At 41.6% G+C, this 25,978-nt stretch overlaps 1 protein-coding gene across 1 annotated transcript; it reads right to left on the reverse strand.

The window, feature by feature from the left end:
* Positions 1–447: 447 nt before the first annotated feature.
* Positions 448–11,372, reverse strand: LOC307127099 (uncharacterized protein). The gene is made up of 3 exons (XM_079818094.1): positions 11,305–11,372; positions 10,528–10,699; positions 448–3,441 (listed from the first exon to the last, which is right to left on the reverse strand). Exons 2-3 carry the CDS (start codon positions 10,697–10,699, stop codon positions 2,339–2,341), a joined length of 1,275 nt encoding a protein of 424 aa, XP_079674220.1. The 5' UTR covers positions 11,305–11,372; the 3' UTR covers positions 448–2,338.
* Between the last annotated feature and the right edge of the window lie 14,606 nt (positions 11,373–25,978).

Here is a 25,978-nt window from a genome sequence, read left to right on the forward strand (position 1 = left end):
AATAAAATAAAATAATATTAATATGATAGATTTCTGTAAGGTAAGTTTTGAGGAAAGTGAAAGAAACTATTACGGTATGAATAACTTTGAGTATACAATTTTGAAGATTACAAATAGACACTCATGAAGAGAGTATAGTTAGTATAGTATAGTTACAGGTAAGTTTGAGTATTGCTGTGTTTAGAAATACACTGAAAGTAATCTAATATACATAAAAATTGGTATCATAAACGTACTCCACAGGTAGTTAATAAAGGCCTCCTGAAGCAATTTACGAGTGTGTTTATGGAATTTTTTACCATTTTTCTATTTAACTAATTATATTTAATTAGTTCCATTTAAATTATTTAAAAGTAGACAAATGTTCAATGTTTTATGGATATATTTTTCATGTCTGAGTTTCCTTTTTGTGACACGCTCCAGAAGAAAGTTCACAGAGACAGAGATGGCAGAAAGCACAACGTTTGTTTTCTTTATTTAACAAAAGCACAATGTTTTGTTTTGATTGTAAGTGGACACATATAAAAGAAGACCCTTTACAGTTTCGTAGGAAGTATTTTTATCTGTACAAACATAAATGCCATAGTATTTTAATCCTAAATGGTCCTTGGGGACAAATGTGGGTAAAATGTTTTTTAAAAAAAAAATAAGTTTCCTTAATCTGAGCAGTACAAGACTTGGTTACTTTTCCAAAGTTTGCCACCTGAACACACAAAAAATTGGACTTGTTTCAAGTGTTAAGTGGTTGAAAATACCCCTCAAAACTCAATTGGTCCTTCGTGGACAAAAGAAGAGATTATAATTCAGTAAAAAGATGTATTTGTCCAATAAAAAAAAATTCAATCCAACACAATGCAAACCATACAGTGCATCCGGAAAGTATTCACAGCGCTTCACTTTTTCCACATTTTGTTTCGTTACAGCCTTATTCTAAAATGGATTAAATTAATTTTTCCCCCTCAATTCTACAAACAATACCCCATAATGACAACATAAAAAAGAAGTTTGTTTGAAACCTTTGCAAATGTGTTAATGTGAATTCACACCTTTGCCATGACACTTAAAATTGAGCCTGGTGCTCCTGTTTCCACTGATCATCAAAACCATGAAGTCCAAGTATTGTCTGTAGACCTCAGAGACAGGATTGTATCGAGGCACAGATCTTGGGAAGGGTACAGAAACATTTCTGCAGCATTGAAGGTCCTAATGAGCACAGCACCATCCGTACACGGAAAAAGTTTGGAAGCACCAGGACTCTTCCTAGAGCTGCCGCCCGGCCAAACTGAGCGATCGGGGGTGAAGGGCCTTAGTCAGGGAGGTGACCAAGAACCCGATGGTCACTCTGACAGCTCCAGCGTTTCTCTGTGGAGAGAGGAGAACCTTCCAGAAGAACAACCATCTCTGCAGCTCTCCACCAATCAGGCCTGCATAGTAGAGCGGCCAGGCGGAAGCCCCTCCTCAGTAAAAGGCCACCTGGAGTTTGCCAAAAGGCACCTGAAGGACTCTCAGGCCATGAGAAACAAAATTCTCTGGTCTGATGAAACAAATATTTCATTTCTTCCAGGCACCACTCATTACCTGGCCAATCCAATCCCTACAGTGAAGCATGGTGGTGTCAGCATCATGCTGTGGGGATGTTTTTCAGCGTCAGGAACTGGGAGACTAGTCAGGATTGAGGGAAAGATGAATGCAACAATGTATAGAGACATCCTTGATGCAAACCTGCTCCTGGACCTCAGCCTGGGACGAAGGTTCAACTTCCAACAGGACAACCACCCTAAGCACACAGCCAAGATAACAAAGGAGTAGCTACGGGACAACTCTGTGAATGCCCTTGAGTGGCCCGGCCAGAGCCCAGACTTGAACCCGATTGAACAACTCTGGAGAGATCTGAAAATGGGTGTGCACCGAAGCTCCCCATCCAACCTGATGGAGCTTGAGAGGTCCTGCAAAGAAGAATGGGAGAAACTGCCCAAAAATAGGTGTGCCAAGCTTGTAGCATCAAACTCAAAAAGACTTGAGGCTGTGATTGGTGCCAAAGGAGCTTCAACAAAGTATTGAGCAAAGGCTGTGAATACTTGTGTACATGTGATATTTTTGTTAGTTTTTTATTTTGAATACATTTCCAAAGATTTCAAACAAACAACAAAGCATTGAATGAGTCCATAACAGAACTCTCAGGCGCGTTTGTCAATCCCAGAAGGTCCATGTGTCCTTTTAGAATGAACAGTTTTCACACTTCTTGAGGCAATTCTCAAGTGGCAATTCATTTTTTTGTTTGAAACGATTTCCACACTTATCACATGTGAATGGCTTCTCTCCAGTGTGACTGTTCATGTCAATGTTTATTTATCTTGTGAAGCTCTTCCCACACAATTTGCAGATGAAAGGCTTCTTTACAGTGTGAATGCTCATGTTCAAGGTCTAGTTCTCTTGAGAAGATTTTCCCACACTGTTTGCAGGTGAAAGGCTTCTTTACATTGTGCATTCTCATGTGGACTTTAAGGTTTCCTTTATCAGTGAAGCTTTTTCCACACAATATGCAGGTGTAAGGCCTCTCTCCAGAGTGAATTCTCATGTGGCCTTTAAGATGCTCTTTTTGGGTGAAACTCTTTCCACACTGTTGGCAGGTGAACGCCTTCTCTCCAGTATGAATTCTCATGTGGATTTTAATGTGTCTTTTATCAGTGAAGCTCTTTCCACACTGTGGGCAGGTGTACGGCTTCTCTCCAGTGTGAATTCTCATGTGGCCAGTAAGATGCTCTTTTTGGGTGAAACTATTTCCACACTGTTGGCAGATGTAAGGCTTCTCTCCAGTGTGAATTCTCGTGTGTTTTTTAAGATTTCCTTTATCTGTGAAGCTTTTCCCACACAATTTGCAGGTAAAGGGCTTCTCTCCAGTGTGAACTCTCATGTGGGCTTTAAGGTGTCCCTTTTCAGCAAAGCTCTTTCCACACTGCTGGCAGGTGAACGGCTTCTCTCCAGTGTGAATTCTCATGTGGACTTTAAGGTGTGCGTTATCAGCGAAACTCTTTCCACACTGTTGGCAAGTGAACGGCTTCTCTCCAGTGTGAATTCTCATGTGGACTTTAAGGTGTGCGTTATCTGCAAAGCTCTTTCCACATTGTTGGCAAGGAAAAGGCTTCTCTACAGAGTGAATTTTTAAGTGCCTGTTAAGGCCGTTATTTTTAGTGAAACTCTTTCCACACTGATTACATCTGAATGGCCTTACTCCAATGTGAACTTTCCTGTGGACTTTAAGGTGTCGTTTTTTTGTGAAACTCTTTCCAGTCTTTTGAACGATTTTTTGTGAGGAAATCGTTTCAGTCTGTGAGCAACTAAAAGATTTTTCTCCAGATAGGAAATCATGATGTTGCCCATACTGATCTTTCTCTTCGATTTCGTTAAGATCTTGACTGTCCACTTTCAGTGCCATCAGATCTAAAAGAGACAAAAACAAGTTAACCCCAGTTTAATGTCACAAAACAACAGACATCAAGACATTTAACATATACTAGCACATTTAAGGCATCAAAACCAAAAACATGTATGCTAGATCCTTCACCAGTAAAATACTGAAAGAGGTGTTAACTGTAACCTTTTCTCAATATCTTTTTTCATTATATTTGTATTCCTTGTTCAGGACACTAACAAAGGTATTATAATGGACGTGGTTTGAAATGTGAGAAATGCACTGATAAAACGTTAAAGTCTCTGTTTTAATCATGTGATGAAGGCCTGGGACACACTAGGCGATTTTCAAATATAAACTGATTTTAAAGCCCTGGAAGACCACAGACATAAGGACAGTTTCAGCTGATTTTTACCATTATAATCCTACGAATGCAAACACTAGACAATTCGGCCAGATCACCAGACCTGACACCTGCCGATTTTAGAGATTTTAGAGCGTTTTAGAGCGGCAATTCTACCGACAAGAGATCTTACATAAAAGCAAATAGCCACAATAGTGCTGTGAGAATGATTTCCTTTTCCCTTTTTTTATTTGAAACATTCTCAAACTTGATAACTACACTGAACAAAATTGTAAACACAACACTTTTGTTTTTGCCCCCATTTTTCATGAGCTGAACATAAAGATCTAAGACTTTTTGTATGTAAACAAAAGGCCTATTTCTCTCAGATATTGTTCACAAATCTGTGTCCGGTGAGTATGCTGGCCATGCAAGAACTGGGGTGTTCTCAGCTTCCAGGAATTGTTTTCAGATCCTTGCAACATGGGGCCGTGCATTATCCTGCTGCAACATGAGGTGATTGACGTGGATCGTGGAATGGGACAGAATGGGCCTCAGAATCTCTTCACGTATTCAAAATGCCATCAATAAAATGCACCTGTGCTCGTTGTCCATAACATACGCCGGCCCATACCATAACTGCACAGCCACCATGGGCCACTTGATCCACAACGTTGACATCAGCAAACCACTCACCCACACAACGCCATACACACTATATGCCATCTGCCCTGTACAGTGAAAACCAGGATTCATCGGTGAAGAGAACACCTCTCCAAAGTGCCAGATGCCAACGAATGTGAGCATTCGCCCACTCAAGTCGGTTACGATGACGAACTGCAGTCAGGTCGAGACCCGGATGAGGACAACGAGCATGCAGATGAGCTTCCCTGAGATGGTTTCTTACAGTTTGAGCTGAAGTTCTTTGGTTATGCAAACCGATTGTTGCAGCAGCTGTCCGGGTGGTTGGTCTCAGTCGATCTTAGAGGTGAAGATGCTGGATGTGGAGGTCCTGGGCTGGTGTGGTTACACGAGGTCTGCGGTTGTGAGGCCGGTTGGATGTACTGCCAAATTCTCTGAAACACCTTTAGAGACGGCTTATGGTAGAGAAAGGAACATTCAATTCACAGGCAACAGCTCTGGTGGAGATTCCTGCAGTCAGCAGGCCAATTGCACGCTCCCTCAAAACTTGCAACATCTGTGGCATTGAGCTGTGTGATAAAACTGCACAGTTTAAAGTGGCCTTTTATTGTGGCCAGCCTAAGGCACACCTGTGCAATAATCATGTCGTCTAATCAGCATCTTGATATACCACACCTGTGAGGTGGATGGATTATCTTGGCAAAGGAGAAGTGCCACTCAGAAGAACACTCATATCATCATTGCCTCTCTTCACACTGGTACCTTTCCCACAGCATTTAAGCAGTCTAGAGTTACTCCACTGCTTAAGAACCCCACTCTAAATCCAGAACTTTATAGACCAGTGTCCCTTCTTCCATTCAGAGCTAAAACGCTTTCAACCAAGTCTACCTTTCTTGCACAGAACAACCTCCTGGACAACAACCAGTCTGGTTTCAGAAGTGGACACTCAACTGAGACTGCCCTGCTCTCGGCTATTGAAGCTCTGAGACTGGCAAAAGCCGCTTCCAAATCCTCAGTACTCATCTTGCTAGATCTGTCTGCTGCTTTCGACAGTTAACCACCAGGTCCTCCTGTCAACTCTCAAGACAAAGGGCATTGCAGGAACTGCACTTTTACGTCTCAGGTAGGTCCTTCAGGGTGTCATGAAGGGCTAAAGTGTCCAAGTCACAACAGCTAGCTACTGGAGTACCTCAGGGCTCAGTGCTGGGACCACTTCTCTTTTCCATCTATATGTCATCGCTAGGATCTGTCATTCAGAAACATGATTTTTCCTATTATTGCTATTCTGATGAAACAACTCTACCTCTCATTCCAACCAGAGGATCCGCCATTGGCTGCTCACATCTCGGGCTGCCTGACAGACATTTCTTGCTGGATGAAGAACCACAACCTTCAACTCAACCTTGTGAAGACAGAACTGCTTGTGGTCCAAACACTTCATCACAACCAAACACCTTCACAACTTTCAGCTAGGTTTGTCAAACATAACTCCATCCAGGACAGCCAGGGACCTTTAAGTTGTGACAATTGACAAGCTTCACAGACCACATTGCTAGAACTGCCTGGTCCTGCAGATTTGCCTCATACAACATTAGGAGGAACATACCCTCCCTGTCGGACATACACAACTCTATGTCCAAGCTCTTGTTTTATCCATACTAGACTATTGTAATGCTCTGTTGGCAGGCCTTCCACCATGCGATTTGAAACCTTTGCAACTGATCCAGAAGGCTGCAGCAAGAGTGGTCTTTAACGAGCCGAAGAGAGCGCACATCACACCTCTCCTCATAAAACTGCACTGGTTGCCAATCACGCTCACATCAAATTAAATGCGCTGTTTTCCTGCAGAACAACTGGCTATGCATCAATTTACATAAACTCTTTACTCTTTACCTGGGGCCGTATTCACAAAACATTTTAAGGCTAAAAGTAGCCCCTAACTTGCCGATTTAGGAGAAACTCTTAAAAATAATGGGCGTGTTCGTCCTAATTTTAGGACTCCATTTTTTCTCTAAGAGTATTTCACAAAGCATTTTAGCGCTAAAACTAGCTCCTAAATCTCAGAAACGTTAGGAGTAGTCAAGAGTACTCCTAAGTCACTAGACCAAATCCCAAACAATCCTAATGGTTGCTGCGAACCATTCTCCCCTTTCTCTCTTCCACTTCGGTTCCTGTCTATTCACTGTACTATCACAATAAAAAAGGCAAAAATGCCAAAAATAATATTTATTTATTAAATAAGTAAATAAATAAATAAAAAAGGAAATGTCTGATTACCTGTGGCAGTTGTTTCACGAGTTCACACTTACAAATGATCGGATAGAGTAAAAGAGTAAAATAAGATATTTGGCGTGCTGTCCCGAGGGGATCAAGGGCTCCGAGCTCGGTATTAGCCCAAACCCAGAGTATTGCCCCAAATCTCCGGCTGGGCCGAGAGTGAGAAGTTGGGGTGGCGGAGGGATGCAGAAAGCTGTCAAGGTAACTAGGTGAGACGGCTGTGTATACTCGAGCTGATTAGATAGTGCTCCTCCTGAACTTTATTTATTAGACATCATTTGTCTCTTGAATTTTGCAATCTCTCTAGATGAAGACCTGCAAGAGGCTGACAATTAGCTGAACATACACTAGTTTAATTAGTGACACTTGGCCTACTTTTTAAAATTTTATTGAATATGGCAAAACAATTATTTTAAAATCTCTCTTTGGCCTAGTCCACACGTACACAGGTATTTTTATAACCGGAGTTTTTCCTCCTCCGTTTTAAAAAACAATCGCGTCCACACAAGCACAGTTTTAAAAAAATCTCCGTCCACATGAAAACGCAAAACCGCGCTATGATTGGCTGCTTGATTATTTCCACATGGGTCCCATCCACGGCACCGATGCACTGAGGGATGCCATGGGCTCAGTGAAACCCTTCTACAAGTTTACTTTGGAATCAGTGACACTGACAACTGGGGCAGGGCTCAAGTGGACTGAAGCTTCACACACTTGCCTTACTATGTTGTATTTTTGTATTCTGGCGCCTCTGTTCTGCAATACAATGAGATACCTGCGCATGTAGCTGTATGTAATAAGCGCTGTTAGCAGAGTTATTAAAAGTTACGTCCGCCATTGCATAGACTCCACTCATGTATAAACAAAAGCGATAACGGCGCACAATCTGATGTCAAACAAAGGAGAGAACGGCGCACATTTCAACTTAACAAGCCGAACTCTCCGGTTTCACCGTCTACACGACAACGCTGTAACCGGAGTTTCTAAAAAACTTCACCCTGGCCGGAGTTTTCAAAAAAGTCCAGTTTCAGTAACCGGATACTGCGTTTGCGTGTGGACGAACAGCCAAACCGCGTAGAAAAAGCTGCGGTTTTGAAAATACCTGTGTTTGTGTGGACAGGGCCTTTGAATACGGCAACATTCTTATTTTAAAAACTTTATTTGAATATGGTAACATGATACCTCATTCTACATTTCTATGATTATATAATTGACAGAGACCCCTCCCTTATCAGCCAAGTAAGCATGACGACATCATCCATAGCAACGAGGTCAACCCTGCCCTTACTCTTAGCTAAAGACTTCTCTCTGTTCCTTAATAAAAGTTGCTCTCAGCAGCTTTGGGAACAGGTTTTACTGCAATTTAAGACAACTCTCTTTAGAGAGTTTTTTTTTTGATAAATTGTTTTGTGAATACGGCCCCAGGACTATTCCCTGCAGGTGGAATGACCTGCCTAACTCAACTCAAGTCTTTAGCCATTTTCACAAAAACTGCTGCATCTTTTTCTGCAACAATTGACCCATAAATACTATTACTTGCTATTCTATATCTACTTATTCTATATCTACTTCTATTGATCTCCTCAATTGTAAGTGGCTTTGGATAAAATGTAAATGTATTAGGTCTTGGATTCAGGGAACAGTGATTATTTTGCACGCATAAAACATAAAAAAGCGTAAAACATTCTAAACAGCCTGAATAATAATAAAAAAAAACATTACTGCTGTTGCATCTGTTTATCTAAAAACAGTATATTAACAACAGGTATGTTGTCTAATGTTTTCAAATGGAGAACATAAATAAATGACAGGGGACTATCTATTTCATTGGGGATAATAATAATTTAAACGAGTGGATGGTAGTGGTGGGCGGTATACCGGTTCATACTGAATACAGGTGTTTATATTTTTGTTATATGATTTTTGACTATACCGCAATACCGGTATATGTCGCTTAAACAATGCGACACAGCGCGACACAAACGCGGCGCAGCACATCACTGTTTGAGGGGTCAAGTTTCACTGTTGCACTGAAGTGAGGACACAGCTGAGATTGCTTTACAGCCTATGGCTGAATCTGAAATCTCACCTTAAACCCTTATTCACTATTCCCTATGTTATCCACTAATGTAGTTCACTTGAAGAAGTGAGTGAAAACGAGTGTGTGAAGTCGGACAGCCGCTGTGTGTACATCGGCTGTACACTCATTATTGCGGTGCAATGTGGGATTGAACGAGTGCACTCAATAACATCCACTATGGATTTTTCGGACGCCACTGCAAAAGGCTGTCCCCTCAAATAATGAGGGTATAGAATTCGGATTCAGCCCTTGATTACAGCGTATAATTCAAACAACATGTGGCGCACACAAGAGAGCGGTTTCTGCACGGAGCGCCGCAATGAGATTAACAATGCTCAACACATGGATCATATAGATCAGATACAGGATACAAGTGTTTTATGGACACATTTCATATACTCTAGAGCTCTAAACATGAACCAGCAGCGTGTATGCGCACATATTTCATCACATCTTCTTCAAATGAAATTATTTTTACAATGCTTAAGGTTAGGACTGGGCGATATGGCCAAAAAATTATCTTGATAAAAAAAAAAAATCATATCAGTTGATATCGATAATGTTTTAGAAATGCACATTTGCTTGAGTTAGGAGGATGCAGATGTACATTTATGTTCATTAACAAAAACACGGACATCTGTAAAAATTGCAACAACCTCATTTTTGGATGGTAAAATTTAAATATTATGACCAATGGTTAATTTTGTTTTATTAAAATTAACCATTGGTCTTCCATAGATTTAGATCATGATAACCACAGTTAAAAACACGCATATAGCTCTTCACTAGCATGTCAAATGTATCTATATGGTTTCTATGGTATTTGTGTGAAAACAGTAGCCTAGCCTAAAGACATTTAGTATAAATGCACAAATTCTATAGCTAAATTAAAATACTGTAATATGCCATTACTCATTTAATACATGTCTACATTAATAATATAATACAATTCTATATGAATGTCCCACATTTCTGCCACAGTACCATGCGGTGCAGTTAGTGTCACAACAGTAGATCATGGTAAATGATGGATAAGATCGAACATCATTCTGACTGTATCATTGCAGTGTTTAGTGTTTGTCAGCGTGGTTCGAGCGTGTACTTTGGCGTGCATGCGAAAAGCTGCTGTCAACGTTTATTTCTGCGGTGTGATCGGTTGTTACATGAATCCATATCGTGCTAATTTTACCGCAATTTGATATGATATTAGATATGATATTATTCTACAGTAGAAAATGTGGTTAACACCCGGTCATGCATAGGGAAAAAAAATACCGTCATATACCGCGAAAACGGTACAATTTAGAAAAATACCGTGATATAAATTTTTGATCAAACCGCCCAGCACTAGTGTATGGTGTTAACAGCTGCATAAGGTGGCCATCTGAGTGTCAGTCCAGTGAGTGAACGGCATCATGAACACAACTTCACAAGACTAATGACAGATAACAGTGCTTTTATTTCCAACATTATTTATTTAATTCATGTAAAGGTAGGTCTTTATTGGCGCATGACTTGATGGATTACATGACTCTGCGAGTTCGTCTCTATTTTTTAGCGCCAAGTTTAAACCACATAAGCATTTATGTAACATATCTTATCAGTAAAACGATATATCGCCCAATCTCTAGAATTAATTGCATGTGTTAACATTAACAGCCCAAATATATATATATATATATATATATATATATATATATATATATATATATATATATATATATATATATATATATATATATCCTTAAGTTCAGCTTTGAGAATGAAACCAACCTGTTTGTTCCCCAGTTTCTTCATGTTTCACTCCCAATGTTTCTTCAATCTTCACATCTTCACTCTCCTCTTTAATAAACGCCATCTCTGTTTGTTCCTCAGTTTCTTCATTTTTCACTCTCAATGTTTCTTCAATCTTCACGTCTTCACTCTCCTCCTTAATAAACGCCATCTATAAGATAAGAATAATTGCAAAAATAAAAAATAAATGGCAACTGTATCTCTGAATGTGTCTCAATCCGCTCCCAGTTCAGTCACTGGTAAGGGTGAGTGTCAGTTAACGGACTTAAATCACCGGATTGTACAAAAGAAAAACACACACTCAAAACTAGCAATTAATAAAAGAACACATCACACAGTAGGTTTATATTTAGACATTATGCTTTAGATCAATTGATTTGTAGGTCATATTAAAAACATTAGCAGTTGAAAACAACATTTCATGTGAGTCGACTCAGTGAATCATTCTGTGTAGCGTTGATTCGGTTGACTCTTGAGTTTCATAAAGCTCAGTTTCTCTCATCTCTACTCGCCAGTGACTGAATTCATGTTTATGATAAACTGATTCATGATATATAGACAGAAATGAGACACATTTTCTGTTACTCCTTTATGAATGAGCTTCATTCGCACAAAATAACGTTCATTAATGTTAGATAACGCATTATAATATTACATTCAATAATACATCATTCACTTTACATCACTTCTTAAAACTATAAAATTGCCTGAACAGTTTGCATTGATTTAAACACTTTAAAAGCTTAAAACACAAACCTTTCTTCAGCAGAACCACAACAGATGCAGGAGTGTGGCGCAGCCGTATGATGTCACATCTCCACTACACTATAAAAGTCCTGATCACATGCTCAAGTCAGAAATGTGCATAGAAATTTTCACATAAAGAGAAAATAACAGGTTGTGATGTTTTCCATATTCTTCATGCATATATTGTCATTTTATATATATATATATATATATATATATATATATATATATATATATATATATATATATATATATATATATATATATATATATATATATATATTAGGGCTGTCAAAAGATTAATCGCGATTAATCGCATCCAAAATATACGTTTGTGTTTACATACTATATATGTGTGTGTACTCTGTTAATTATTATTTATATATAAATACACACACATTCATGTATATATTTAAGAAATATTTGCATGTATATACTGTATACATTTATATAATCTATAATATATATAAATATAAATGTTTTATATATAAAAATAATATTTTTTTCTTAAATATATACATGCTTGTGTGTGTATTTATATATAAATAATAATTAACAGAGTACACACACATATATTATGTAAACACAAACTTATATTTTGGATGCGATTAATCGCGATTAATCTTTTGACAGCCCTAATATATATATATATATATATATATATATATATATATATATATATATATATATATATATATATATATATATATATATATATATATATATATATATATACACATAAATAATAAAACACATTCAAAGTTGAATTCATGGTTAAATACATATTTAAATTCATGTTGAAAAATGATATAAAGTACAATTTACAGAGTCTGAACCACATCTAATATGTGAGATAGGGCTGTCAACGAATATTCTAAATTCGAATATATATTCGAATAGTTTTTAAAAAACGAATTTTTTGAAGGTGAAAATTAATATTCGAATAAATAAAAAAATGTGGGGGGAAAAAACGTCCGCGGTAGTAGAGGCGTGGATGTCTGCTTTGCGAGTGGGCGCTATCGCGCCTGAAGCCTTGTGTACTTTGGCCCGTCTCCAGAGCTCGAGCCTCCGCTGACTGCGCGCGCTCCTCCCCAAACGAACGAGGCGTTTAGTTTATACTTGACGCGCTCGCCGTTGTGCTTTTCTTTGAAACGACAGATGGCGACTCGGAGTAATTGTTCTATAAACCATCAGGAAAAAGCGTCGAGAAGAAGTGGGCTAATGTACACAGGTGACGATATTTATTTTAGTACCCTTCACCGAAAAACCACACTACAAAAGAATCATGTAAAACAGATCAAAATAAACCTTGATATAACTTGTGACATGAGAACAAAATGTATGTAGAAATGTAACGTTAACTTATACAACTCAATTTATGATATCTAAATGTTTCCTAATTTCACTAAACACTTTCGTGAGTTTTCACTTAGTGTCGTGAACTTTTCTTTATTAAACTGGCTTTTTATGCTTTTGTAGGCTCGTTTTGTAAATATAAGCAACTAATTTGTATGTGCAAACTGGACCACCCTTACTTTGCATCGCCCGCCACAAGCTCTCTGTCTGCAACACGACAAGAGGCCATAACGGAGAAATTAATTTTGTTCATTTGTAAGGACATGAGAGCGATCAGTGTCGTGGATGGGGCAGGCTTCAGGGAGTTCTGTCAAGCAATGGAACCGAAGTACTGCCTGAATAGATATTGCATGAATAAAGGATAAATGCACTGCTTCCACTGGTTTGATTATTTACCGTTTCATGTCAAGGAAAAGTTCCATGGTTACCACAGCACAGCTCGCTCGGAGCATTCAATAATATGCTGTAAAACTTATATTAATATTTGTTTCAATCACTGAATGAAGCCTGCTATATTTGGGACAAGAGTCGCGACCTTAAATTGCTTGCACAAAACTCTTGATCAGCTTCAAAATGTGTTTGTTCATTTAAACCGTTATGCGCAGAGAGCGTGAGGGCGAGAGAGATGAGGTCTGCGGTCTTAGCCATTAGTTGATTTACTTGTTTTTGTGTAGGTAATAAGTTGTCAAATATGTTTAAACTTAAATAGACTACCTATATAAGTAGTTATGTCTCTTTGTATTCATTTGTCCTGTTATTGACGTAATGAGCGTCATTGATAAAATGCGCAACCAGATGTTCGAATAGTTCGAATATTCGTGCTTTTTTTACAGGGAATATTCGAACGTAATTTTTGAGCAATTTTGACAGCCCTAATGTGAGATTCTGTTAATGGCTAAACACTAATGTTTCTGTGCATAAATAATATATAATAAAGGTTTGTCAATCTAATTAAACCTTTTTTAGGGCCACAGACAAAAAACCTAAAACAAAAACAAAAAAACAAAACAAATATGCAACAATCAACAGGTAACATTTTGCAATAAGTTATCAATAGTGACTGTGTGAGCGTGTCCTCTGATTTATTTATTATTAGTGGATGAGTGTGGTGGGAAACTCTCACCGTTTAACACAAATAAACAACATTTATATTATTTTTTAACCAGTCATTTTCTGGTAATATATCTGTACTTTAACTCAAGAGCGGCTTTCAGGTCATCAGATCATCCACCACTGTTTAATTATTACATGAGTTTTAAAGTATGTGATATTTATAGTACTTAAGTATGAAACATACAAAAGTACAAGTAAATTCAAAATACAAAGGAGCAAAAGAAAATTCATTGTATTCAGTTTTTACTATTTTTTTCTTTAATTAGCTTTATTTGAATTAAATAAAACGGTGGTGTCATAAAAGTGCATCTATCCATCATAAAAGTACATACCACTATAACCAGTAGATGGCCCAGACAACAATAGCCTAGTTAATTGTTTATTTATTTGTAATTAGTTACCTACTTGGAAATACAAAACAAATTAAAAAAGTTAATTTATTAAATAAGTTAATTTATTAATAAAATGAATGATAATAATTATTATTATGAGTAAATAATGCATTGAATACCTTTAAATATTTTCAGATTTAATTAAAAAAAATATTTTTAAACTGCTTTAAAATGCACATCAGTGATTAATTTGACATCGGCTTGTCAGATGTTTTGTCCAGTCTTTGGTCATCACTGTCAATCATTGACTTTTCAGAACTTCGCAGTACACGTTGATGTTGGTCCTCTTGTAAGCATGACAAGCACAACTTTTCTTCAAATTGTGAATGGATTATATACATGTAACGGGCGTGTTTCAGGAACTACAAATCCCATCAGCCTTGGTTCTATAAAAGGAAGTGATGAGATTTGTTTGTGCACTTCCGCACTTTGTTTTCCGCTGAAGATTTGTGAATGGGAGTCGCGGCAGATCTAAGCATTATGGCTGGATGGTTGCCTGAGTGTCATAAACCAAAATAACGGATGGGATGCACGATTACCGTTTATTTTAGGTTGTATTATTGTTGAGATTGTGATTTTTTTTGGTTGGATGTTGGACCAGAGTTGACCAAGTACAGAACTGAGGCCACACCAAAGACAAAAAAGGGTCTAAGTCGATCATAGTCAGTTAACAGTGTTGACTTATCTGTTCCATTTGCATTACCCACTGTTAATATTATTGTTTGTCTTGTTTTTGTTGTTGTAGATTTCTTTTTGACCTGACGGTGGCTGCGGGGTTGCCTTCACTGGTGGATGGCAGTGGTGTGGTGGTTTGGTCACTTTATTATTCTTTCCTTCTAGGTCTGCAGTGTGATTTGCTGTGAGTTTGACTGCAGTGGGAGCACGTTTGTCTGTACGCCACTTCTGTTTCACAACCTAGTTAACCTGTGGCCATCTGTGGGTTTTGTTTATTTTTTATTTTTTATCGTTTTTCTTTGTGGGTAATTGCATTGAAGGTCTGCTGCATCCTGTTAATGTTTTTTCGTAATTATATTTTCTTTTGAATAAAAATGTTTGTTTATTGAAGCTTCACTACCGCCTTCTGCCTGATCATTTCCCCTTTTGGTCATGTTACAATTGGCGTAGTCGGGCAGGGTACCTTGTGGCGAAGGTGGTTGTGAAGTTTTTGCTTTTTTGTTAGTTTTTTTGTATATTTATTTGTTTTTTTGGTAACTGAATAAACGGTAGTCGTGCATGAAGGCGATCATCAGACTCTGCATCGTTGGACCTTGTCACCTTTCTCTGAACTGTTTTATACAAAAAAAATCTGTTAACAGATATGGAACAAGAACTACTAGACTTGCAGGAGCAGATACGTCACCTGCAGGCACAAAATGAGCAGCTGATGAGAGAGCATCCCCCGTCCAGCAGTACCGCTCCTAACCAACCACACCCTTCTATGACTAATGCCAATTCCTCATCTCCAGTATCTTTTAGCAGGGTACTTTATGTCCCTCGGGAGAGGAAGTGTCCACGCTTTTATGGAAATATGGACTCCACATTAAGTGTCGAGGACTGGACTGAGGAGGCCAAGGTGTGTATTGAGGGCAGGGGTTGGTCTGATAAAGAAATGGTGGTGTTTCTGCTGGACCATCTGGGGGGAAAAGCTAGAATGGAGATAAAACTCCGTCCACCAGCTACTAGGGATACTCCAGAATCTGTTTTTGATATCTTACGGGACTTGTATGGGGGGAAACAGACATTTGTACAATTACAACAAAGGTTTTATGAACGAAAACAGAAAGAAGGTGAATCATTGACTGAATTTTCCCATGCTTTAATGTCATTAATGGACTTGATTCTTGTTGGTAATCCAGGTAGTGTTCCAAGTTCTGACAGGGTGCTTCGAGATCAGTTTGTGGAACACGTTCGAGATGTAATGCTAAAACGTGAACTAAAATGATTTGTACGGGAGAAGCCATCTTCTACTCTACTGGAGGTTCGAAGTGAAGCTCTTAGGTGGGTGGAAGAGGGGAATAGAGAAGTAGTTGCTTCATATGTTCAGCCATGGTGTAATGTTACTCAAGGCAGGGTAGTTGAGCCTGAATCTAAGGTTAGATTTCAGGAATCTACAGAGCTGAAAGAAGTTAAAGAGCTGTTGAGGCAGCAACAAGTACAAATAAATGACCTTACTCAGCGTCTTGAAAGCTTTATGTCTCAAAAGAATGAGCCCTCTGTCACCTCATCTAGGCAAAATAGTTCACGACGATGCCTTCGCTGTAATCGAGTTGGGCATATAGCTAGATATTGTCGACAACCCTGGCCTATGGATGCAAACTCTAGATCACCTCAAGTGACTGTGAACGAGACTTCTATGGGGGAGCCTGATAGTGTAGTATCCCATACTGTTTTGAGTCATATTGTAGAGAGGGATAGTGAAGTTTCACAGACGTTTGTTTGCCCTACAATTTTGCAACGTCTCGTAGGCAAATGTCCTATTGTAAATGTGCAGATGGGGGGGGTAGAGATTTCCTGTTTATTGGACACAGGGTCAATGGTGACCACTGTAACGGAATCATTTTTTGAGAAGCATTTTCGACAAATAGGAGCAGACACACTTAAAAAATGTAGTTGGCTTCAATTAAAAGCAGCCAATGGCCTTGAGATACCATATGTGGGATACTTTGAAATTGATGTGACGGTGTTGGGGCAAGTTCTTCTAGGACAAGGTATTTTGGTTGTGAAAGACCCTGTTGATACTCTGTTTCAACAGAGGAAAGAGCTGACTCCTGGCCTTTTAGGTATGAATGTGATTGGACAGTGTTATAATGATTTGTTTGAAAAACATGGCCCAGCACTATTTTCAGTTCCACAGGTCAGGCAGGCAGAATTAGGTTGGAAGGATGCCCTGTCACAGTACCATCGAGAAGATGATGCCCCTTCTCCTGGGTTTATTGGTTACGTGAAAGTGCAGTCCCGCCATCCGGTTCAGATTCCAGCCGGGACCATGAGGTTAGTGCCTGCATTGTGCCTGCATTTTTAGAACCTCTGGGTCCCGATGATGGGGGGCTGCCTGCTGGGGTGTTAATCTCACCTGCCTTGTTGCAGTGTATCCAAGGAGTAGTTCAGATACCAGTGGTTAACGTTAGCACAGAACCCCTATATTTACCATCAAGAATTAGATTGGGTAGTCTGGTTAGTGCTGAGGTAGTGATAAAATCAGATCAAGATATTTTTTTTGAGGAAGATTTATCATGTGACTCTAATACCGTGATCGTTCAGTGTCAAACTATTACAACAGCCTCGAACATTGATGTTCAAGGGTTAGAATTGCAGGGACTTTCAGAGACTGAGAAGGAGGCCGTTAGGAGACTCTTAACAAAATATTCTGAGGTTTTTGCCAAGCATGATAATGACCTGGGGTGTACAAACTTAATTGATCATGAAATCCCGTTAGTAGATAATACACCCATACGCCTTTTGCACCCCATTTGGGCTCTTTGAATTCAATAGGATGCCCTTTGGGCTGTGCAATGCCCCAAGTACCTTTCAAAGGTTAATGGAGCTGCTTCTTCCGGCCAGAGGTACGTTATTTGGGGCATGTGGTCTCTTCCACAGGAGTCAGTACAGACCCAGAGAAGATATCAGCTGTCGCTAAGTGGGCTTGTCCGCAAAATCTTCAAGAACTTCGATCCTTTCTTGGCTTCGCTAGTTACTATCGGCGGTTTGTTAAAAACTTTTCTTGTATTGCTGGACCCTTGAATACTTTAGTGGCCGAAGTGATCAGGGGACAAAAAAGCAGAAGACCAAAGATTGATCTGGGGACTAGATGGACTGATTCATGTGAAAAGGCATTTCAAACCCTTAAAACTGCTTTGACCAATGCTCCAGTCCTCGCTTATGCAGATTTCAGTAAGCCCTTTATCTTGGATATTGATGCAAGCCACCAAGGTTTGGGGGCTGTTCTATCTCAAGAACATGGAAGTAAATATCGACCAGTTGCTTTTGCCAGTCGAGGTCTGCGACCATCCGAACGCAATATGCAGAATTACAGCTCAATGAAGTTGGAGTTTTTGGCTCTAAAGTGGGCTGTTGCGGAAAAGTTTAGAGAGTTCTTGCTTGGTCAGAAGGTCCTGGTGTACACCGATAACAATCCACTCAGTCATTTGCAGACTGCAAAATTGGGGGCATTGGAACAACGATGGGCTAATCAGCTTGCGGACTTCGATTTGGAGATTAAGTATAAGCCTGGACGTTCTAATGTTAATGCTGATGCTTTGTCTAGAAAAACTGCTGCCCCTGTAGCTGAACTGTCTATGACTACCGTTGTGCCGAGGGAATTATATAATTGTGCTCATGACTGTCAGCATGTGGTTTTAAGTGAAACAATTTCTGCTCTCCCTGAACAACCCAGAGAAAATCTTAGCAATTTGCAAGGATCTGATTCCGCTATTGGGCGTTTCCTTGTTTATTGGGATCGCCAAAAGCCACCAGATGCACAAGAGAGAGCATTGGAGTCATCGGAAGTACTTGAATTGGTACGGCAGTGGGGAAAGCTGGTGAAAATAGATGGTGTATTGTATCGGCGGTTCTGTCCTCAGGATGAACATCGAGAAATTTGTCAAGTTGTGTTACCAGTGGCTCTCAGGGAAAGGGTCCTTACAAGTCTGCATGATGATCATGGCCATCAAGGGATTGAGCGGACGGCGAGCTTAGTGAGAACCCGGTGTTATTGGCCTGGCATGTTCAAGTTCATTGAAGAATGGTGTAAAAAATGCCAGCGTTGCACCCTGGCTAAAGTGGTACGACCAAAAGTACGTAGTTTTATGGGGCACTTGACTGCAGAGAGGCCAGTAGATATATTGGCCATTGATTTTACTTTGCTGGAACCTGCATCAAATGGACTTGAAAATGTACTGGTTATGACTGATGTATTCTCAAAGTTCACACAGGCTATCCCAACAAGGGATCAAACGGCATCGGCAGTGTGTTCTAGTAGAACGTTGGTTCTACTTATTTGGTGTACCACAACAAATTCACTCGGATCAGGGGCGGTGCTTTGAAAGCAGACTCATTCTGCAGAGTTATGTAGACTGTATGGCATTTCAAAAACTCGTACTACACCTTATCGACCACAAGGAAATGGCCAATGTGAGCGTTTTAACAGAACAATGCATGACTTGTTGCGTACTCTGCCTCCAGAGGAAAAATGCCATTGGGCAGACCATCTTGCCAAGGTAGTGTATGCGTATAACACCACTGAGCACCAGTCTACTGGGTACTGTCCTTATGTCCTTATGTTTGGACAGGAACCACATTTACCCCTCGACTTCATGTTGGGATTGGACAATCATACCCAGGGTGAAGTGGACTGGGTAATGGACCATAGGGACAAGCTGGAACGGATGTTTAATAAGGCTCGAGCCCGCCTTAAGGGTGCCACAGAACATCGTGCCCGACTAAATGATCTTAAGGTGTGCCATGAAAGGTTACAAGAAGGCCAGGTGGTGTATCAAAGAGCTCATAACATAAAAGGCAGGAATAAGATCCAAGATGCCTGGGATCCTACTCCTTATAAGGGTCTAAGTCGATCATAGTCAGTTAACAGTGTTGACTTATCTGTTCCATTTGCATTACCCACTGTTAATATTATTGTTTGTCTTGTTTTTGTTGTTGTAGATTTCTTTTTGACCTGACGGTGGCTGCGGGGTTGCCTTCACTGGTGGATGGCAGTGGTGTGGTGGTTTGGTCACTTTATTATTCTTTCCTTCTAGGTCTGCAGTGTGATTTGCTGTGAGTTTGACTGCAGTGGGAGCACGTTTGTCTGTACGCCACTTCTGTTTCACAACCTAGGTAACCTGTGGCCATCTGTGGGTTTTGTTTATTTTTTTTTTTTTATTTTTTATCGTTTTTCTTTGTGGGTAATTGCATTGAAGGTCTGCTGCATCCTGTTAATGTTTTTTCGTAATTATATTTTCTTTTGAATAAAAATGTTTGTTTATTGAAGCTTCACTACCGCCTTCTGCCTGATCATTTCCCCTTTTGGTCATGTTACATACAGAAAGATAAAGCTACTAAAAATAAAAGTATCGCATTGGACTAGCTCTGAAAAAAGCGGTATCGGTGCATCCCTAAATTATCTGTTTCTTTTCAGCCCCATGAAAGGACAAAACTGTCTATTCTTTTAAATTGTATTAACTCAATAAAAGATTGGATGGCAAACAATTACTTGCAGTTAAATACTGGGGGGAAAAAGCAAAAGTACTTATCTCTTCTCCTTCTGGTGTTCTCCCGAAGGTGATGGAAAATCTCAATCGGTTAAACCTACCCTTCGTAAGTGTCACAGACACGTCAGGTTCCACCCTCCACCAATCACAGCGCACTCCATCCCCAGAGTACTGATCACTATCACCTGCACCTCATCATGGCACTCATCACCAGCACTATAAGAAGCACACGCACACAGCACTCCACGTCCGGTCTCGTTCACATATACGTCTACCTATGCTTACCTCAAGGACTCTACTATCGATACTACCTGTCTCCAGCGTGCAGCAGTCAGCGGATGGAATGAACAGGCGCTGATAACTACATTTCGGCAAGGATTGGAACCTCGGGTACGGCTGCATCTCGCTGCATGCGAGGACTCCATCGGCCTTGAGAAGTTCATCCAGCATTCCATTCGCTGTGCCACTCGCATGCAGGCGTGTATCCAAGAGCACCAGGACCAGTATCCCATCAACGTGCCCTTCCGCCGATCCGAACCCGTCAGCACCCCAGAACCAGCCCACGAACCCATGGAGTTAGAGAACTCCCGACTAACCCCTGAAGAACGCCGCCGTCGGCTGACCCTACGTCTCTGTTTGTATTGTGGTGAGTCTGGGCATGTCATAGCTGCATGCCCCACACGACCTCCGCGACCCATGGTGAGTGCCATTATTCCTGCTGATCATAAAATGAAACCACTCACCACTGTCGTCACCCTTACTGCCGCTAATGTCTCCCTTTCAGTGGTCGCGCTCCTCGACTCAGGGTCAGCCGGCAACTTCCTCTCCGGGGCCATCTGCCGCCAGTTACGCCTCAAGACCACTCCGTCTCCGAACACCTACAGGATTAGCTCAATAACTGGAAGACCCCTCAGTCGCAAGCACGTCCGTACCGTGGCTGGACCAGTCACTCTTCAGGTCGGGCTTCTACATCGGGAAGAGGCTCACATGCTGGTTCTGGAGGATTCGACCACTGACGTGGTTCTGGGGCGCCCCTGGTTGGAGCAGCACAATCCTACCATCTCCTGGAAAACAGGCGAAATCCTGAAGTGGGGCAACACTTGCTTCTCACAATGTCTGACTGAACTTCCTCTTCCATCCTCATCTCTGCCTGATCTGACTCTCTGTGCCACATCCATCGAAAGTCCAGTTGAACAACGCTCCGTCAATGTTCCCAAGTGTTACGCCCCCTTCAGCGATGTCTTCTGCCCGCAACGGGCTTCCAAGCTGCCTCCACACCGGCCATGGGACTGTGCCAAGGTTACATCAGGCCGTCTACTTCCCCTGCTGCGTCCAGCTTCTTCTTCGTGGCAAAGAAGGACGGAGGCTTGCGGCCATGCATCGATTATCGTTCCCTCAACAAGATAACAGTTAAGTTCCGGTATCCCCTTCCTCTCGTCCCAGCAGCCCTCGGACATCTCCGTGGTGCCACTGTGTTCACCAAGTTGGACCTCCGCAGCGCGTACAACCTCATCCGGATACGTGAGGGGGACGAGTGGAAGACTGCTTTTATTACCCCTACTGGACACTATGAATACCTCGTCATGCCGTATGGATTGGTAAATGCCCCCTCCGTATTCCAGGATTTCATCCATGAGGTGCTCCGGGAGTTTCTCCATCGATTCGTCCTAGTCTACATCGACGACATCCTCATCTACACCCGGAGCCAGGCCGAACATCGCCAACACGTTGCGGAGGTCCTCAACCGTTTACGTCAGTTCCATCTATTCCTCAAGGCCGAAAAGTGTTCTTTCCACCAAACTTCAGTTTCTTTCCTGGGATACCACATTGATCACAGTGGCATCCGGATGGACGAGAGGAAGGTGGAATCCATCACCACCTGGCCAGAACCCACCACTATAAAAGAACTCCAGCGCTTCCTAGGTTTCTCCAATTTCTATCGACGATTCATCAAAGGTTGCAGCTCCATCACTCATCCAGTCACCAGTATGTTACGCAACAAACCCAAGTCTCTGTCCTGGACCCCGGCAGCCACCAACGCCTTCTGCCACCTCAAGAAAGCCTTCACCACCGCTCCCCTCCTAGTCCATCCAGACCCGGAAAAGCCCTTCGTCGTGGAGGTGGACGCCTCCACAACCAGAGTGGGAGCGGTGTTGTCGCAGCAGCAGGGGACGCCCAGTAGACTCCATCCATGCGCCTTCTTCTCCCGCAAGCTCAGCCCGGCGGAAGTCAACTACTCCATCGGTGACAGGGAACTTCTCGCAGTCAAGCTTGCCTTAGAAGAGTGGAGGCATTGGTTGGAGGGAGCCAAACATGCGTTCCTGGTGCTAACAGATCATAAAAACCTTGAATATCTTCGATCAGCCAAGAGATTAAACCCCAGACAAGCCCGGTGGGCCATGTTCTTCTCCCGTTTCAATTACACCATCTCCTACCGTCCTGGTATCAAGAATCATAAGGCTGATGCTCTCTCCCGTCTTCATGCCCCTGACGAACAGATCGAAGAACCAGAACCCATTATTCCAAGCTCCCTCATAGTAAGTCCTATTACCTGGTCCGAAGAAACCATTCCCTCCTCCAATGCCTCCATGAACCCTCCGCCGGGTTTTCCACCTGGCTTGCTATACCTCACTCGGACACGACGCACTCCCACCATTCACTCGGCTCACACGTCACTCGGTACTGGTCACCCGGGGGTCATTGAAACCCTCTCGTTGCTAAAAGAACGCTTCTGGTGGCCAGGGATGGCATAGGATGTCAGGAGGTACGTGCAGGGCTGTAGGGAGTGTGCCATTTCCAATTCTCCACGTCATCTTCCAGCTTGTAAGCTCCTTCCTCTGCCCGTTCCAGAACGCCCATGGTCACACCTAGGAGTAGATTTCATCACTGACCTGCCGGTCTCAGACGGTAATACCACCATCCTAGTGGTAGTAGATCGCTTCTCCAAATCATGTCGTCTGATCCCACTCCCAGGTCTGCCTACTGCCATGGAAACAGCCGAAACACTCTTCAATCAAGTTTTTAGATACTTCGGAGTACCTGAAGACATAGTATCCGATCGAGGTCCCCAGTTAATTTCCCGAGTATGGAGATCGTTCTTCTCACTCCTAGGTGTGGCCGTTAGCCTGACGTTGGGGTATCATCCACAGTCAAATGGGCAGACGGAAAGGAAGGTTCAGGAAATTGGTCGCTTCCTACGTACCTTCTGTCATGACCACCAGGACTCTTGGAACCAGTTCCTAGGTTGGGCCGAGTACGCCCAAAACTCCCTGAAGCAGTCGACCACAGGACTCACCCCATTCCAATGCGTACTCGGTTTCCAACCTCCACTGTTCCCCTGGGATGGGGAACCCTCCGACGTTCCTGCTGTGGACTACTGGTTCCGAGAGAGCGAGAGGGTCTGGGACTTAGCTCACCATCAGCTGCAACGGGCCCTGCGCAGACGCAGGATGGTCGCGGATCTTCGGCGTTCTGACACCCCCGTCTTCCAGCCTGGTCAACTGGTGTGGCTTTCTACCCGAAACATCAAAATGCGTCTGCCTTGCAAAAAGCTGAGTCCCAGGTTCATTGGCCCGTTCCCCATCACCAAGCAGGTCAACCCGGTCACATATCAACTCCATCTACCACAAGGGTATCGTATACATCCTACTTTCCATGTTTCACTACTCAAAGCTCACCATCCCTCTGTTTCCCCCACAGGACCTGACGTAGTTCCCGCCGAACCCCCCCTTCCACTCATCCTGGAGGACGGTACGGCCTACAAGGTCAATGAGATCTTGAACTCCCGACGTCGTGGTGGTCAGCTGGAATATCTTGTGGATTGGGAAGGATATGGTCCAGAGGAACGCTCCTGGGTCCCAAGGAACGACATTTTAGATCCCATGTTACTCCAGACATTCCACGACAGTCATCCTGAGAAGCCAGCTCCACGGGGTAGAGGACGACCACCACGGCGTCGGGGTTCTCGGCCCTCTGGAGCGGGCCGTGGAGGGGGAGGTACTGTCACAGACACGTCAGGTTCCACCCTCCACCAATCACAGCGCACTCCATCCCCAGAGTACTGATCACTATCACCTGCACCTCATCATGGCACTCATCACCAGCACTATAAGAAGCACATGCACACAGCACTCCACGTCCGGTCTCGTTCACATATACGTCTACCTATGCTTACCTCAAGGACTCTACTATCGATACTACCTGTCTCCAGCGTGTCTCCTTCCTTCCGTGTTCCCTGTCTGCTGTGTGGGTGTGTTCCTGTCCGTCCCTCTGTCCTCCAGCGATCTCCAGTCTCCAGCGATCTCCAGTCTCCAGAAACCTCCAGGCTCCAGCGTCATTCCACCTTCAATACAAAAGACAGTAACTCTCTCTCTCATATCACCATCCTATCTACCATCTACCGGTTTACTCACCTACTCCACTTCCCATGCTATACTGTGGTCCAATAAACTACCATACCTGTTAACATCTGTGTCTGCCTCCTGTCTTCTTGTAACAGTAAGTTAATTGTTCATATCAACATGTTAATTCTCTGGTTCGCAATAGTTTTTATCAGTTGAGAAACATTACGAAACTGAGGCCAGTTATGTCCACAGTGGCCATGGAGATGATTATACATGCTTGTATGTCCTCCCACCTTGATTATTGCTATTTGTTTTACTTGTCTTAGTAAGTCATCACTGAAACGATTACAAATGGTTCAGAAATGCTGCCGATATGCTTTTAACTAGATCATCAAAGAGATCACGCGGAACAGCAATTTTAATTTCTTTACATTGGCTCCCAGTCAAATTTAGAATTCAATTTATAATTCTTGTGATTGTGTTTAGAGCATTGCATGGTCAAGCTCCTATTTCTATAAAAGAGCTTTTGCCACCTTATAACTCCAGCAGGAATCTGAGATCCTTAAAATAGATCTTGTTAGCTGTACCTCGCTCTAGATTAAAGACTAAAGGTGACTGCTTTGGAGGTAGTTGCTCCCAAGTTGTGGAATTCTCTCCCTTTGGATCTAAGATCAGTGGACATTTTTAAAAGGCAGCTTAAAACTCACTTACTTTTGTCTAAATAGTGCTCTTATTGATTGTTTTTAATGTCTGTTATTCTTATTTTTGATTTCTCTTTTATATTTTAGATGTAAAGACCTTGTGATGCTTTCTCTGGAGAGGTGCCATAGAAATAAAAATGACTATATTTATATATAAAAAATTTCCCCCAGGGCTGTTTGGGCAAACTTTTAAGGATCAATATTTGCATACAGCTGCTGGTCATATAATTAGAATGTCATCAAAAAGTTGATTTATTTCACTAATTCCATTCAAAAAGTGAAACTTGTATATTATATTCATTCATTACACACAGACTGATATATTTCAAATGTTTATTTCTTTTAATTTTGATGATTATAAAAATACCAAATTCAGTATCTCAGAAAATTAGAAAATTGTGAAAAGGTTCAATATTGAAGACACCTGATGCCACACTCTAATCAGCTGATTAACTCAAAACACCTGCAAAGGCTTTTAAATGGTCTCTCAGTCCAGTTCTGTAGGCTACACAATCATGGGGAAGACTGCTAACTTGACAGTTGTCCAAAAGACGACCATTGACACCTTGCAC

The sequence above is a fragment of the Gobio gobio genome (assembly GCF_949357685.1).
Source record: "Gobio gobio genome assembly, chromosome: 5".
NCBI lineage: Eukaryota > Metazoa > Chordata > Actinopteri > Cypriniformes > Gobionidae > Gobio > Gobio gobio.

Bases quoted from the DNA above. Each gene is read 5' to 3' on its own strand.
- LOC307127099 (XM_079818094.1), bottom strand. From the start codon at position 10,699: ATGGCGTTTATTAAGGAGGAGAGTGAAGACGTGAAGATTGAAGAAACA. The intron at 3,442-10,527 runs GTTGGTTTCATT...TGTCTCTTTTAG, and splicing joins AGAAACTGGGGAACAAACAG to ATCTGATGGCACTGAAAGTG.